Source organism: Balaenoptera musculus, chromosome 10 (genome assembly GCF_009873245.2).
Source record: "Balaenoptera musculus isolate JJ_BM4_2016_0621 chromosome 10, mBalMus1.pri.v3, whole genome shotgun sequence".
Classification (NCBI taxonomy): domain Eukaryota; kingdom Metazoa; phylum Chordata; class Mammalia; order Artiodactyla; family Balaenopteridae; genus Balaenoptera; species Balaenoptera musculus.
Window position 1 is genome coordinate 104,560,674 of NC_045794.1, and position 15,404 is coordinate 104,576,077.

The 15,404-nt window shown below is 59.3% G+C and overlaps 2 protein-coding genes across 5 annotated transcripts; both read right to left on the reverse strand.

The window, feature by feature from the left end:
* Nucleotides 1–2,875: 2,875 nt before the first annotated feature.
* CPT1B (carnitine palmitoyltransferase 1B) lies at nucleotides 2,876–11,527 on the reverse strand. Of its 2 annotated transcripts, none has more exons than XM_036866070.1 (19): nucleotides 11,042–11,527; nucleotides 10,395–10,572; nucleotides 9,901–10,040; nucleotides 9,410–9,587; nucleotides 9,095–9,196; nucleotides 8,767–8,904; nucleotides 8,589–8,666; nucleotides 7,572–7,679; nucleotides 7,412–7,496; nucleotides 6,559–6,754; nucleotides 6,083–6,268; nucleotides 5,881–5,986; nucleotides 5,657–5,773; nucleotides 5,058–5,222; nucleotides 4,845–4,979; nucleotides 4,597–4,749; nucleotides 3,940–4,053; nucleotides 3,357–3,449; nucleotides 2,876–3,218 (listed from the first exon to the last, which is right to left on the reverse strand). In XM_036866070.1, the coding sequence occupies exons 2-19, from the start codon at nucleotides 10,533–10,535 to the stop codon at nucleotides 3,135–3,137; spliced, it is 2,319 nt and encodes a 772-aa protein (XP_036721965.1). In that variant the 5' UTR covers nucleotides 10,536–10,572; nucleotides 11,042–11,527; the 3' UTR covers nucleotides 2,876–3,134. The 2 variants fall into 2 exon arrangements, with proteins under 2 accessions (XP_036721965.1, XP_036721964.1); XM_036866069.1 differs by having other exon boundaries at nucleotides 8,589–8,690.
* A 137-nt stretch (nucleotides 11,528–11,664) lies between these two features.
* On the reverse strand, nucleotides 11,665–15,241 carry CHKB (choline kinase beta). 3 transcript variants are annotated; one of them, XM_036866072.1, is made up of 11 exons: nucleotides 14,767–15,241; nucleotides 14,470–14,578; nucleotides 14,083–14,196; nucleotides 13,755–13,888; nucleotides 13,388–13,483; nucleotides 13,141–13,199; nucleotides 12,972–13,053; nucleotides 12,734–12,842; nucleotides 12,487–12,590; nucleotides 12,114–12,195; nucleotides 11,665–11,970 (listed from the first exon to the last, which is right to left on the reverse strand). In XM_036866072.1, exons 1-11 carry the CDS (start codon nucleotides 14,988–14,990, stop codon nucleotides 11,896–11,898), a joined length of 1,188 nt encoding a protein of 395 aa, XP_036721967.1. In that variant the 5' UTR covers nucleotides 14,991–15,241; the 3' UTR covers nucleotides 11,665–11,895. The 3 variants fall into 3 exon arrangements, with proteins under 3 accessions (XP_036721967.1, XP_036721966.1, XP_036721968.1); XM_036866071.1 differs by having other exon boundaries at nucleotides 13,993–14,196; nucleotides 14,767–15,212; XM_036866073.1 differs by lacking the exon at nucleotides 12,114–12,195 and having other exon boundaries at nucleotides 13,993–14,196; nucleotides 14,767–15,214.
* Nucleotides 15,242–15,404: the final 163 nt, after the last annotated feature.

Sequence of the window (15,404 nt, forward strand, 5' to 3'; positions counted from 1 at the left end):
TGTGAGCCACCTGCACACTTCCAATCATTCCACCATTTGCTTAGACTTTCTAGAGCTGATTTCTGTTATAGCACCCCAGAAAAACATGAATCAGGAATAATTCTGAGGGGTAATGAAGGCAGCTTCAGGGAAGAGTAGGAGTTTACCAGGCTGAGAAACAAAGGCACAGGATTCCAGGCAGGAGGTTCGGCAAAGGCAAGGGTGTGGATGTGCCTGCCTCCTTTAGGAATGGAGAGTGAAGCTGGGGCTCAGGGTTCTTGTGGGGGAGCGAAAGAGACTCAGAGAAGGTCAGTTGGTCTGGAATGTGAGGGCCCAGCAGGTGGAGGTGGGCGTCTGAAACACCCTGCAGAGCCCAGGCCAAGAAGGATGGGCCCTCAGGGAGTCCAGAGACATCTGTCTGGTCTGCCCATACCCTTGTGCATCCGAAACTGGCTAACTGTTCATGAAATATTTCCTTTATGTCTTGGGCACACAGCTAGACTACATTTCCCAGCCTCCCTTGCAGTATGAGTCCTGGCTGGTGGGATGTGGGTAGAAATGCTCTGTATCACTACCAGGCTGAGTCCATAAAAGCCCCCCATGAGTGAGCCCTCTCTCTCCTCCGTGTACTCGCGGGATGTTGATGTCCAAGGCAAATTGGGAGCTACCTGAGGAAGGTAGGACCTCTAACAGCCAAGTCTTTGAATAATGGTATGGAGCAGAGTCTTCCTCTCAGCCAAGTGAACAAGAATTAAACTTCTATTGGGTTAAGCCATTGAGATTTCAAGCTTTATCTGTTATGGCTACTAGCCTTAACTAATGCAGATCTGCACACCTCTGGGGTACTAACGCAGATTTGCATTTGGTGGGTGGTCACCAGAAGTTTATACCCTGGTTTGGCACTGTGTTTTCTTCTCTTATTTCAACCAAGAACAAATCAGATAAAAGAATTTTGACTGAATTTTAACATTAATTAAAAGCCAGCTTGTTGGAATCTCTGCTCACTGTTCTCCCAGGCCTGGGCGAGCTGATGTCTCCCAGAAGCCTACCAGATCCCAGACAGTTCCCCAGGGTAGGTCACGCAGGCACCAGAGAGGCAAAGGTCTGTGACGATACTTTTGGAAGCCCAGGAAAGCTCTGATACGGAATGTACCATTTTGTGAGCACAGATTTATTTTTATAAGCTTCTCACAGAGACTCAAAAGAGGTTAGAAGCCTCTGTCCTGGGAATCTTCTCATGTTCTCAGTGTTCTAACAACCTTCAAAGCTATTATCAGGAACCTAAATCTCCTTTCTTTCAATTTATATTTTCAAGAGTCTATGAGACATGTTCACAAATATTTCTTATAGGTATGTTAAACTCAACATTTAAAAATCTTATGTAATCACCCAGTCACCCAACTAGAAAACGTGGATTATCTTCGACGGCTCCCTAGCATCCTGAATCTCCATCCCTTAGTTTAAGTCCCGTCATTTCTCCCAACTCTGCCACCACCATGAGCAGTACCCTCTGCTAGGCCTTCTTGCTTCTATGCTGACTGCACCCTACTTTGTTCTAATATCATTCTGGTTAGCCAGAGTGATCCCATTAAAAATTTACAAGTTATGTCACCCTCTGCTCCAGCCCCGGCGGCTTCCCCCATCATTTGGAGAACCCAGAGCCTGGCCTCTGAGGCCCTCGCGGCGCCACCTCGCGGCGCCACCCCACCTCTCCCCTCCTGCTGCTCCCGACTCCACGCCAGCCACAGGCCCTCAGGTACTGTTCCTGCACCACGGCAGCTCCTCCCACCCCGAAGCATTGGCTGTTGCTGCCCCCTTGGCCAGGAATACCCCGCCCTCAGGTACATACATGGATTGCACCCTCATCTCCTGCTGGTCTGAGTCAAATGGCCCCACTCAGGAAGGCCTGCCTCTGCCACCCTGTCTGAAATTGCCATCCACTCCTCCATTGCTCCCTCCCCTTACTTTTCTTCTTAGCACTTACTGCCCTCTGACTTACTATGTCATTTGCTCATTCTTCTTGGTTATTGCCTGTCTCCCTTGCTAGACTCTAAGTCGCACAGGGAAGGATTGTTTTTGCCAGTTTTGTTCACTGCTGTATCCCAGAGCTTAGCACACTGTAGCACTTAGTAAGTATTTGCTAAATGGATTATTCAAGAGCCTGGATTCCCTGCCACAGGCTCCATCCCCTGATCCATGCTTGCCTCACTGAGTAGTGAATTCCCCGTGTGCAGGGGGTGCCTTGTTCACCACTGAATCCCCAGCACAGAGCCAAGTAGACAGTGGTTGCTCAATAAACACTGGTTAATAAGAGAAGGCCTGGGAGTGTATCTAATTCACGTCCGGTTCTCAGCGCCTAGCAGAGTAATGAGATGTAGACTCGTTTCGGCATGCAGCAATAGTAGTTGAGTACCTGCTTAGACTTTCCATAGTAACTTTTTGTTTACTCGTAGTAGTATTTTCATCCAAAAGCCGACCCAAGGGAAGGGGCATCTGTTGCTCCAGATTATCCTGTGCGCCCTCTCACAGACATGACCGCCTGGCACCCAGACCTCAGGCCTGGGACTGCAGCTCCTCCCTATGCCGAGGGCCTCTACAGAGCTGTGCTCCAGCCCAAGGGGGTGCAGAGGACATGTCCCTACACAGAGGACCCCACTCTCCAGAAGACAAACAGAAGTGGCCCCAGGGAACAGGTGGAGGTTCTGAAGCAAGAATTTATTCCAAGTGCGTATGTGGGTGTGGATGGCAGAGACCCACCTTTCAAAGCAGGTCAGAACCTCTTACAAATAGTCTCCAGCCCTAGACCTTCCCTTGCCACATCCCTGGCCTGAGGCCGGAGCAGGGGAAGGGCCTCCTAGTTCCCCCACCAAAAAACACAGGTACTTAAGGGCTAAAATAGAATTATACAGCCTTATTTTTATTAACATCTAGCAAGAAAAAAAAAAAAAAAAAAAAAGAAGATTCCCTTCCTGCTCCAGCCCTACCTCCACCACTTGAGCCCTCAGGAAGCAGCGCCTGCCCAGGGAGCACCTGCTTCCAGAGGTGCCCTTGGAGCCTGGGCACCTGTGCACGGCCACTGCTGTGCCTGCAAGCGGACCACAGGCCCCTTCCTCCACAATGTGGGGACAGAAGGGCAGCTGGCATTTCTCCAGCCCTCAGCTGTCAGCCTTGGGAACTTGGAAAAGATCAGCGATGTCCAGCAGAGCTTGGCGGATGTGGTTCCCAAAGCGCTGGGCATTCTGTGGGAGTCAAGAGCTCAGACCAACCTCCAGGTGAGCCCCCGCCCCTCTCTCCCCACAGGGAAGGATTCTTCCCCAGCCAGCCATGCCCTGGGGGGCGACCCCTCCTCAGGCTGAGTGGGAGCAGGAGACACTCACTGTCTCTGAGCTTGAGAACTTGCTGGAGACGTGGAAGAAGATGGTGTTCTCACCCGCGATCATGTAGGAAACCCCGTAGCCATCATTAGCTACCTGAGGGCAGCACAAGGGGTAAAGAAGAAGAGGTGAACTGAACCTTGAGGATCTGGAAGCCAAGCTGATGTTATCCTTGCTCTGCCCACAAGATTCACAGGAAGGGCCCATCCCCAGGAAACAGTATGAAAACAGAAGAGAAGACCCCACCTCAGGTTCCCTCCGGAGGCCCCCCTCACGTTGGCAGGGGGTCTCTAGCTCCCCGACAAACTAGCCCACGTGAGTGTCTCAGTGGGAGATTGGACTCTCCATAAGCCCACTTCAGAGGGTACAGAAGCCCCGGGCAGGGTCACTCCAGCAGTGGGTGTCAACACGGGTGGGGTCCCAGCCACCTTTCTTGCTGGGGTCGACAGGTACTGATCCTGTTTGCAGGCAGGGCAGGTCCAGGGCTGTGCCCCTGCCTCTGGTCTAACCTCCTCGAGGCCCTGCACTCTCCCCTGACAGCCCGGCCCCTGGCCCTTCCCACCTGTCCACCGTCAAGGGCACTTACAGGGCCAAAGCCACCGCCAGCGCCCAGGTGATTGGGGTACTGGTTTGGGTCAAACATGCGGATCTGGAACTGAGCAGTCTGGCTGGTGGAGAGGCGCCAGGGTTCTGAGAGCACCTGCAACAGGGAGGCGCGGCAGTCAGGGGCCATGTACACCCGCGGACAGGTGCGTGAGCCTGGCACTGTCCTGGCTAAGGATGCAGAAGGGACAGGACGCAGGACCTTCCTGATTGCTGGCCATGGTCCCCTAGGCTGTTCTCACCATCACAGCCTCTGCCCAAAACCCTCCATCAGGGGACCTGCCTGTCTGTCCCCTGGCTCCGCCCCCCCACCCCTCCTGCTGCCCCTCCCACACCCCACACCCCTGCCTCAGTGTCAGCATCCGGGCACTGGAGCTTCCCTCCACCTGGACGCCCCGATTCCCCGGAGCCTCTGCCCTTCTCTCACGAGCGCTGCCACCACCTGACACATCGTGCTTGTCCGTCCCTCCCCCCTCGCGCCAACAGCAACTCTACGAGGGGGAGGCTGTTGCTTGGCACCAGTCCACAGGCCTGGGTGGCTGTGGGGCGGGAACACCGGCCCCAGCCGTCCAGACAGAAGACAGGCCGAGACCCACCGGGAGAGGGCCTGAGCACAGAGGACACGCCCACCGACACTGACCTCGGCCAGGAAAGGGGACTTGACCCCCAGGTACTTGGAGACCACGTAAAGACAGAAGAGGTGCCTGTCAATCCCAGCCCCCGTCATGGCCAGGCGGTACATATTCTGGTGCTTCTCAGCAGCTTTCCGGAACAGATCTTGGAGGTCTGCTTTCTGGGGGCAGACATGGAGCAGTGAAGAGTAGCCCTGACCCTCGAGCAGGCAGGAGGCCGAGCGGGCACGTCAGCACGAGGCCGTGGGGGGCTCACCAGGTGGCGCCCCTGCGCCATGGCCCGAACGAAGGCTGTGGACTCGCAGGTGCAGGAGCGTACAGTCTCCGTCCGTCCCTCCCGGAACATCCTGGTCATCGAGGCTTCGTAGGTCAGGCAGAGCCTGCCTCTGTCCTAGGGAACACAGAGGGGTGAATCTTGCAGGTGTGCCCTGGTGCCACCCCCGCCTGCTCGGCGGCCTGGGGCTCCTACCCGGAAGTGTGCCAGCTGCAGGGCGATCTGCACGAAGGCGTCAGGGCTGGTCCGGCACTTCTTGATGAGGCCTTTGCCAAAGGGCAAGAACTGGAAGCAGTACAATTCCACGTCGTCAGCCAGCGCCTTGGCCACCTGGTAGGAGCTCTCGATGACTGCCTGGCACTGCCGAGACACGGAGGGGTCAGCTGGGGCAGGGCTCTCCAGGAGGACTCCAGGAGGACTCCAGGGTCACGTCCAGGAGGCCTGAGGGTGAGCAGCGGACGAAGGCAAGGCTGGGCAGGCCTCAGGATGCTTGACGTCCTCAGGAGGAGGAGACGCAAAGGACAAGCCAGGGGCGTCAGCACAGATGCCTGGCTGGGCTTTGTCGGGGAGGAAGGCACTGACAGGTGCTCCCCGGACACGAGCTCACACCTCATGACTTTCTCCAGCCCCGAGATGGTCCTGGGATCTCTATTCTCCCTGTAGCCAGTCTGGACCATGAGACACTCTGGACCCTTCCCCTGAGGGTGGGGCTGGGGCAGAGGGGAGGGCCACAGGGCATCTCAGACACTTGTCACTCTCGCACACCCACCCTTGCCCCTTCTCGGCCAGCACACCTGCTTAGGAATGTCCCACTGCAGCCGCTGAGGGGGGGCCAGCACAGGGTTGGGTTTGCCCAGACAGTGCCCAGTCTCTGTGTAGCCCAGGTCGAAGCTGTCGGTGCCCAGGACAAACTGCAGGGGCAAGGTCAGGCTGAGAGGCCATCCTTGCCCGGCTGCCCCTGTGCCCGCCCCGCCCCGCCCCGCCCCTGCCCTGCGGGACCTCTCCCAGGGCCTGCTACCTCCCAGAGGTGCCCTATGATAGGGGCGTCTGCCCACGCGTGTTCTGTGTTGAGGCCCAGCTGGCCATTCTTGAAAGCGATGAGAGTGAAGGACTTGTCGAACCACCTGCAGCGGGAGGAGATGGGGCAGCGGTGTGGGGGCAGGGGGAGGAGCCCGGGGGTGGGCAGGGTGGGCCGTGCAGTGGAGCTGGGGGTGCGGTACCTGTTGTAGCAGCTGCCGTGCAGCAGGGCCTTGCCGTAGAGGCTGAGGCTGGCCTCGTCTTCGGGGTCATAGCGGTGAGACTCCTCATCCAGAGCCACGAAGAAAGCAGCGCGCTCGATGGCATCCAGGGCAGCCTTGTTCTTGCCGGAGCCGAAGAAGGCCTGGCGTACCTGAGCCCACTCCGCTCTGAGGGCGCGAGGGCAGAGTGAGCGGGGGGGCCCCTGTGGGCGTGAGGGCACCTCCCAGGATCTGTGTCCCCCCCCTCCACACACCCCCATCTAGCCACCAGCAGGTAGAGGTCACAGCAGCTACCCTCCAGCCGTTACCACCAGCGCCCCTCACGGCCGCAGGTCCTGGTTTACGCAGAGGACGCTGGGGCCCACGCTCCTCCCTTGGTGAGGGCTCTGGCCGAGTTCCAGGGTGGCACACAGGACCCAAATCCTCTCCTCACGGCGCCTGAACCTGGGCCCGAATACCTTCCCCCTGCGGTGAGGGCCGCCAGTTTCTCCTCCCCAGGCTGGGGTGGGGAGGGGTCATCCAGGATCCTCTGGAACTGCATCTCCAGGTCCCGAGGCCTGAGCAGGCGGGAGCCCTCATAGAGCCACAACTTGAAGAAGCGGCCCTTGTGGTAGACAGCTACGTGCCTGCTGTCTGTGAGGTGCTGCAGCACATCTGGGGCAGAGGCCATAGGTGGGCTCAGGCGGGAAGGTAGGGAGCTCCTCCCTCCCCCCATGCCACTCAGGATGGCCCCCCAGCCTCACACCGGGTGACCGCATGGACCCTCCGCCTGGCCTCCCTGCCCCTTCCCTGGGCGGAATCTGCTGGCACCAAGCCAGGCCCCATGCCCTGAGCTTCCCTGTCTGTCATTTAATGCCAACCACAGTCCCATGAGGCATTTCACAGAAGAGGAAACCAAAGCTCTAGGAAATCCCACAGACTGTCCTGGCATCAGAAATGCGGGTGCTGCTTGGCGGCCCTGGGGGCCCTGGGCGAGCCCGCCCCTCCTCCCCTACAGGCTCCTTGAGCTGGGAGCTCCACTAGGCCTCCTGTTGCTCTTTGCGCGGGAGACTGCCTAACTGTGAGCCCCTGCAGGGGAGGGGCTCTGACCTGGGTCTCCCAGGGTCCCAGTACTAGCACCATGCCTGTAAACAGCAGGTGTCTAGTATTGGCCACAAACTGACTATTTTTCGCAGTTACGTGACCCTGAGACACTGGGGACGCTTGGTGACCAGCAGGCAGTAGGGCATCTGGCCATGGTGGGCCCACAGCTGGGAGGGAGCGGCCTCCGTCCTGTGGCCCCAGCGCGGGCGCCCGGCCGCGGCCTAGTACCTGTGTCCTTCCCCGGGATCCGAGTGGTGTTGAACATCCTCTCCATCTGGTAGGAGCACATGGGCACGATGCCCAGCACCATCACCTAGGAGGAAGGCCCAGCACGGCTCAGACGCAGGCCTCCTCTCCCGGTCATGCCCTCACCCCCAACACAACTCACAGGCTTGATCTCTTCACGGTCCAGTTTATGGCGATACTTGATCATGGCGTGGACAATGTTTCCCAGGCGGGCTGCCTGCACGTCTGCGTTCTTGACGAGCACTAAGTCCTACAGGGCGAGAGCAGAGCCTGCAAGGAGGCTGCGACAGGTGTGCACAGTGGCATCTCTCTGTCTGGGGTGTCTTGCCCCCTATCCCCAGTCCATCCTGCACACCCTCTGAGAACCGAGTACAAGAGGTGAAATGCATAACTGATCAGATAACCCCCTGCCCTGGCTTCGACCTGAGCTGCTTTTCCAAACCCATGGTATTTGTTGATGTTTTGTTTATTTTTCTTTGAGGAAGGGGTTCTGCCACTACAAAACAGCTTCAAACCTCTGGTCTAGACAAGTTGCATATAGGTTTCTGGAAAGACAGCTTTGTGGAGGAGGGGAATGCCAGCATGCTACTTGAAACGTGCTTTGGAAGTGGGAGAGCAAAGAGGTGCACAGGGCAGTGGCTGGGCAGCCTCTCCCAGCTGGCTGTGCACAGTCTTGTACTAGGAGCAGGAAAAGGGCCAGTCACGTGGGATAGGGACCGACAGTGACCCCCTGAGCTCTATGAGAAGCAGCTCTGGATCTGCTTAAGACACGCTTAAGGAAGTTCCCTGGTAATGGCGTCAGGATGGCTGGGAAGCTGTGGCTGGAAAGCCAGTGAGGGAACAAGGAAGGAAGTGAGAGAGCCTGAGCTGGGCAAGACACTGAGCCTGAGGGACTCTGGGAGTGACAGTATCAGGCTATGGGGTCTACCGGGCTCTCCACATCCTCAGTATCCCCGTTGCCTGTGAGCTGCTTCCTGACTATGCTTCCAGGATATGACCCCCCCGCATCTTCCCTCTCCTTCAGGCCTCACTTCAGAACCCCCACTTGCCTACAGAAACCACCACTAGGGCTCTGAACTGTCCTCCAGGTTCCTTGCCCTGAGGCCAGAGCCGGGGACAGAGCTGAGCACGCAGGAGCCCGTGTGGCTCTAGCCCTTACCATGACATAATAGTTGCTGTTCACCATGAGGGGCGTCCTGCCTTTAAGGTAGACGTACTCTTCCCACCAGTCGCTCACCTGTGGGTGGGTGGGAGGTTGGAGCTGGGGCGGAGGAGGGTGGGGTGTGAGCAGCCAGGACACAGGGTGGGTGAGGGTAAGCCCAGGAGGTAGAACTCACATAATTGGTTGCCCACCATGACTTGAGTACCAGGTACTTCTGCAGCCTGGGGGCAGTCTTCTCCTGGAATTCCTTGGCCAGCGTCTCCATTCGGTAATATTCCTTGTCATCCAGTAAGTGTTTCACGGATTCTAGGTACTGTCCAGCCAAGTTATTGCCCGTGTGAGGGCCAGTCAGCAAGAGCTGCCTATGTCCTGACCTTCTTCCAAGCCCAGCCCCATTGCTCCCTCTCAAGCTGACTCTTTGTAGGGGACAGTCCCTTATGTTTGGATAAGTCCTCTGAGTCCGGCCTGCCCTGCCCACTGGGATGTCTGACCCAAGCCCTCACCCGATAAATTGTGGCTGACACGCTGGGCACGGGCAACTTGGGCAGAGATGTCTGGAAGCTGTAGAGCATGGGCCGCCGGCCGGACAGAAGGCGGACACACATCTGGGGGTACAGAGTGGAGAATGTTGAGGGGGAAGCCGGGGGAAAGAATGGAAACTAGCAAACACTGGAGGGGCTGCCCCAGACCCTCAGAACCGGGACAAACCCCGCCAGGCACCAGTGACCCGCCTGACTGTCCCCTCCAGCTCAGAACCCAAAGTGAGGCCCTGGGGTCTCACACCCGATGCCTGGACCCCTCCACCAGCTTCTGCTCACAGCCCAGACTTTGGTGAAGTGGCTGGTCTGGCCGTGCATCTCAAACATCCAACCGTGGTAGGAAAGCAGCAGTTTCAGGGTTTGGCGGAAGAAGAGGATGCCCATCATCCAGACCCCCGTGGAGAAGATGGCCACGCTGAGAAGTGTCCGGGTCTGTGGGGTCCGGTAAGGGCCACATCTATCAGAGAAGGGGAGAGGACTGCAGGGGGGTCCACTCGAGACCAACCTCAGGGAGATTCTGACCCTGCAGTCCTGATGTATGTGAGCCATCTTGGGGGAGACACCAAAGGAGGAAAAACTCCCTGGACACACTCACATCTGAGCCTCTGAGTGCATCACACACGAAGTTACAGAAGTAGGGACTGAGATGGTGGTCGCCCCTGGGGAGGGCTGCCCCTATTACCTCCAATGGCTGTTGTCCTGTAACTGCCCAGCTCAGGAACCTTGGCCTTGGAGCCCACCCAGCCCTTTCTCATGGCCCCACTTCTTACCCCTCAGGAAGCCATCTCTGGATAAAACAGGTAAGCCCCATGGAGATGTCCACGTTGCAGTAGGAGGAACCCAGTGTTGTCATGACAACGACCAGCCAGCTGGTGGGGCTGCCAGGGTACACACCCCTGAGGATGCCATTCTGTGGGCAGAAACAGGCATGCTCACAGAGCAAGGACTGGGGTAAGCAGGCGCCTATGAAGTCTTTGCCTGTTTTCATTTCTCCTTCACGTCTGGTGGTCCCCGTCTCCACACTCCCACACCTGCAGCACCTGATTACTGTGTCCCACTGACACTTCCTGCACACCCATCTCCTCTCCACGCCTTGAGCACCCCTCTGGTTTCTGCACTGCTGGAGCCTGTCACTCCGTAGAGCTGCCAGCTGAGGTGGGGGTGGAGGACCTTGACAAAGGGCAGCAGCTGACACCTAGCCTCTGCCTCCCTGGAAGGCTCGATTCTGCACCTGCTGGAAGAGACCAGAACCACCTGCGCCCACCTTGATGCGAATCAGTCGTCTCTTCCAGGAGTTGATGCCAGACAGGTAGATGTGTTTCAGGGCCTCCCGACTGAGCCGGAAGTCGACCCCCTCTGGCGTCACCGTGAACTGGAAGGCCACAGCCTGGTGCGCTTCCGCCATCCTGTGGGTTGCTGGGCACCTGGGAGTTGCTGGGCACCTGGGAGGTGGCAGGAGGGTGTGCGGGCAGCTCTGCCGCCCGCGCCGAGGCCCCGCCCCCGGCCCGCCCCCCTCCCCTTCCGCCCTGGGTCGGCCACCCGCAGCGCCGCGCCCCCAGCCCGCCCCCCTCCCCATCCGCCCCGGTCGGCCACCCGCAGCGCCGAGGCCCCACCCCTGGCCCCCCAGCCTCGCCAACCGCCGCAGAACCTTCGCGCAATGGTGCGGGGATCGGGAGGGGGTCAGGGCCTTGAAAACGTCAGGAATCCCAGTGAAGGGCAGCCTCGGGGTGGGGGCTGGAGGGACCCCGGAAGCGGAGTCGGTCTGGTCTGGAGTGAGGCGGGGTCTGCGTACCCCCAGCACTGCCACGTGGGACCCTGGCACCAGCCTCTACCCCCCTCCCCCGCCCCCCTTGCCGGCTCAGAGCCCTGGGCCAGGCCGGCAGCCTAGAGCCACCCCCAAACTCCACTCACGGCTCGGGTGTGCTCCTGTCCGCTTGTGGGGACACTCTGGCCCGTGTCCCCACGTCCTTCAGGCCTGGCCACCTAAGTCCCGCCCTCACCGGGAACCTGACACCCACTCCCAAATTTGGGTTTAGAGAACAGTTGCGGGGGCAGCAACCAGAATCTCCCCGGCTCCGTGGCGGGAATCAGGAGTTGGAGGGGAGCCGGGTTTCTGCAAGCTGAAGATGGCTCAAAGGTCTGAGAGCCTGGGGTGCCCAACGGGTCTCACGTGAGGATGGTGGCATTAGAGCTAAAAATAGCCGAATGTAGGGAAAAGGTCACCAGTGTGTCAGCTGTGCCTCCTGTTCCCTGATCTCCAGTGCTCAGGGTTGGGCAGCCCCACCCCCGGGCCCTGTTTGTACCCCGTAACTCCCCACTGCCCGACCCACGTCCTCTGAGTATTTATCACTTCTAAGCTGGAGCTGGGGTGGGGGAGAGCAGAATGGACCCCTAACCACTCTCAAGCCCAGATCACCCAACAGCCACGCTTTTCAGGAGGGGAAACTGAGGCTCCTAGCAGTGGTCCCTTTGTCAATCTGTGTGCAATCCTTGGTCGGTACTTTCCGCCGCACCCAAGCAGGGTTAGGACGGTGTGAAGGAAGAAGCTAGTTTATTGTCTTAAGGTATACATCCCAGGGCTTCTGCCCACTTGCCTGCGGTGGGGACCTGCTCAAACTCGGGATGGGTGGGTGGGGGAGGTCAGCCTCCTTAACCCCAGTCTCACTCGGGCTCAGCCCAGTCCCCAGGGCCTCCCCTTTGTCCCTCCCTCCAAGGTCCTGCCCTGGAGGCTCCCAGAGAAATCCAAGGAGTTGGGAGGTGGAGAGTCAGGATGAGGGGTGGAAGCTGGTCAGCTGTCCCTTCTGCTGGAAGTAGAACTGGAACCGAGACTGGGCGTACTCCTAGGGAAGGAACCCCGCACACTGGTGAGAAGGCTTGGGACCAGCACCCCACAACCCCCAGTCTGCCCACAGATGGCCTAGAGGGTCTGAGGCCTCTGCTACTCCCCGCCCCCACACCTAACTCACCCAACCTGGTTACTTACCAAGTAACCAAATTCTATAGTGGACATGGATGCCTGGAGGATGGACCAGAGACCCCAAAAGAAATGAGATGCCAGAGCATACCTGAGGGGAGCAGGAAAAGGGGGGTTCAGAGCACATTTGGCACTGCCTGAACCCCCTCCCCCAGGCTGGTCAAGCCCCAAAGCTCTAACTTCTCCTCTATCGTCCTAACCCCGACCCTGTCCTGACTCTTCCCACTCTCAAACTGTTCTTCCCCCTCAGCCTCAGACCTCATGCTCGTTTCCTGCCCCCACTCTGCACTGACACCTAACCTGCAGCCCAGTGAGTCTACCTGCCACATTGCCCCTTGCCTCCGCACCCTGCTCTACCCCTGCCCCACACGTCTTTCCTCACCGATTAGCCTCTGCCAGCAAATCTGCTTCCAGTTTCCTCTGCTCCTCTCGGGAGATGGTCTCACCTTTCTTTACCTCCGCCAGGTAGTGGCGAATAAAATGGAGCTGAGATCAAAAGACAAGAGTCAGGAAATGGGGAGACTGGGGAGCGCTTCCCAGTTAACACCCTTGCTCGCCATTCCTTCCAGACTTCAATCTCCTTCTCCCTTCTAAGCCAGGTCCTGCTCCCCAGCTTCTGGCCCACATACCTGCTGTCCCCGGGTGGGGTAGTTTGCAGGCTGCGCTTTGTAGAAAGGCCACTCCTCATGAGTGTAATCGTAAACCCACTCACAAAAATGGTTCCCAATGTCAAAGCCCCTGAGGGAATAAGGTGGACACTCAATCCCCAAATACGCTGGGCAGCTGGGATGCAGAGAAGAAGGCCTGGTCTGCTTTTCCAGGGCACTGGGGGAACAGACCCATGGGAGGCCATCCTCTTATCCTCACCTGTAGTTATAACTGCTGTACTCAAAGTCGACCAGCATGAGGCCGTCAGCGTTTTCTGGCTCTGAGAGCAGTAAGATGTTCCCTGGAGGAATGTGGTGAGGCTCTGGTCACTCCAGGGTCCTCTGGCCCCCCTCACCTGAGGCTGGGAGACTCAGATGCCTTCTCCTACCTTCCTGGATGTCATTGTGGCAAAAGACCACTGGTGATGGGGTAGAGTCTAGCAACTTCCTGCAGGGGAACAGGGGCATGGGTCCTGAGCAGGAGTGACGAAAGGAGGGTCAGAGACACCTGCGTGGGCTAGGCCTTGACCCCAGCCTTCAGCAAATCCTGGGTAGGACCCCACTAGGTGCCTGGCACATCTCCTGTGCTCTTCTGTCCCCACCCCCCCACCCCCACCCCATCCTGCCTGCCCTCACCTGAGGCTGCCCATCTCGTCCTGCAAGCTGTACATCTCCAGCAGGTTCATCTGGGGGAGGCCAGTGGGGGGTAGGTCCTGGATCTGCTTTAAATACCTGAAGCCCAAAGGATAGGATATACTCACTCTGCTATCCCTCCCCTCTACCCCAGGCCAGGCTGTCCTACCCGTTCGGTCACTGAATGACTTGTCTGGCAATCATTTGGAAGCCTGTTGCGTGAGAAACCATGTTAGACAGTGGGACACTTGATCCACTCAACTGGAGAGCTGGACAGAGCACTAGATGCATTCAGTCACAGCCCAGCGTAGTAACTGCCAACATGAGGGTTCAGCCTATGCGCAGGAGGCCTGAGGAGGCCCCCACTCACCGCTCCATGGTCCCAAATAGCCAGCGGGGCTCCTTAGTGAAAGGCATCTCCATGCCATGGAACTGGGCCATCTTCGTGGCGATGGCTGCGGACAACACGGGCTCTCGAAGCTCATGCGTCTTCAGTGGCCGGCTCTGCACCCAGGAACCTATCAGGGTGGTGAAGGGGCTGGGGCAGGAGGGGGGAAGGGTGGGGCAATGGAGGTGGGGGAAGTCAGGGCCTGGGGAAAATTCCCTACCTGGGGTGAGGGATGTGAAGGCAGACATTGGGAAGGGGAATAGGGGCTGGGGAAGGAGATGCTTCGGGGAGGTCGGGGCCGGGCTCGTACTGGGATGTACTGTTCCAGCCGGCCCTCTGGAAAGACTCCGTAGAGCTGGGGCCCCAGTGACCGCTCTGCAAGGATGGCGAACATCACACTTTCAAGGACCAAGGAGTCCACTCCCTGAAGGAAAACAGACAGCGAAGGGAACACGGTCACAAGGGGCCAGAGGCAAAGTGGCGCTGACACACGCGAGGGTCTTCTTGCTCCTCCCACCACATCTGGGACTTCTTGTTCTATTGCCCGGGGGCTCCAGAGCGCAGGCATTAGTATCATAATGGTCAAAATACTTAGCTCCTAAGGCTCGGTGTCCTCAACTGCCTAGTGGGGACCATACCTCCTGCCACACTCGGGTGAGAGATCCTAAGGCCACTGCGGCCTTCACTCCCTCCTCACCTGCAGGATGGCCCCGTACAGCCGCAGCAGCACCTCCCGGGGCTCCTCGCCAACGCTGGGCAGGTGGTCAGGCAGCGAGCAGCGGAAGAGCAGGTTACTGAGGCCTCCGCTGCAGACCCACAGCAGGGCGCGCTCAGCCCGCCATCCGCTCCACCGGCCCGGCGTCCAGTCCCCGCGCCCCCCCGTCGCTCCCGGCCCTGCCCCGCCCCCGGCCCAGGAACGCTGAGTGTCCCGAGCGCCCGAGCCTGAGCCTGACCCCGGCCCGCGCACAGGAGGGGCTGACCCCTGACCTCCCACCTCACGGGGTCAACCCTCAGCTCCTCCGGCCGTACTCGGCGCCAGGCCCCGCCCAAGTACTCCCGGCACCACTGGTAGGCTCGGCGCTCGGCGTCTCGCGACCGCGCCGAGCTGCGCCTCCGGTTCGGGGCCGCGTCGGGGCACATAGCCTGCCGCAAGCTGTCCTTGGCCAGGCGGCCTCCAACAGCCCCGCCTCCGGCCACATCTGTCCCCTCGGCCGCCATGGCGGGGGCTTGGCCCGGCCAACGCCCCGCCGCGCACAGACCCTTCGGGCGCGCTCGGCTCCTTCCGGCTGCGCTCGGCTCCGCTTCCGGCGAGCCTGCGCTGCTCCGGTCGTACTCGGGTCTCCTTGGCTCTATTCGGCTCTTTGCGGCGCCGCTCGGCCGTCTCGGAGACCCTCGTCCGGGTGCTAGTTCCGAAGGCTGTGCCCCGCCCCTGCTCAGAGCGAAGACCAATGGCCTCTCTCTCTTGGCGGGGCCGCTCGAAAGACAGTGCTGTTTGGACCATAACCCGGAAGCAGGAAATGGCGCGGGCCAATCAGAAGCGTCCTGAGCGGTCGGGCCCACGGCGCAGTGGCGTGTCACGTGGGCGAACCACGTGGGCGGGTGGCGCGTACCGGGCTGAGAAGCCGGTCCAGC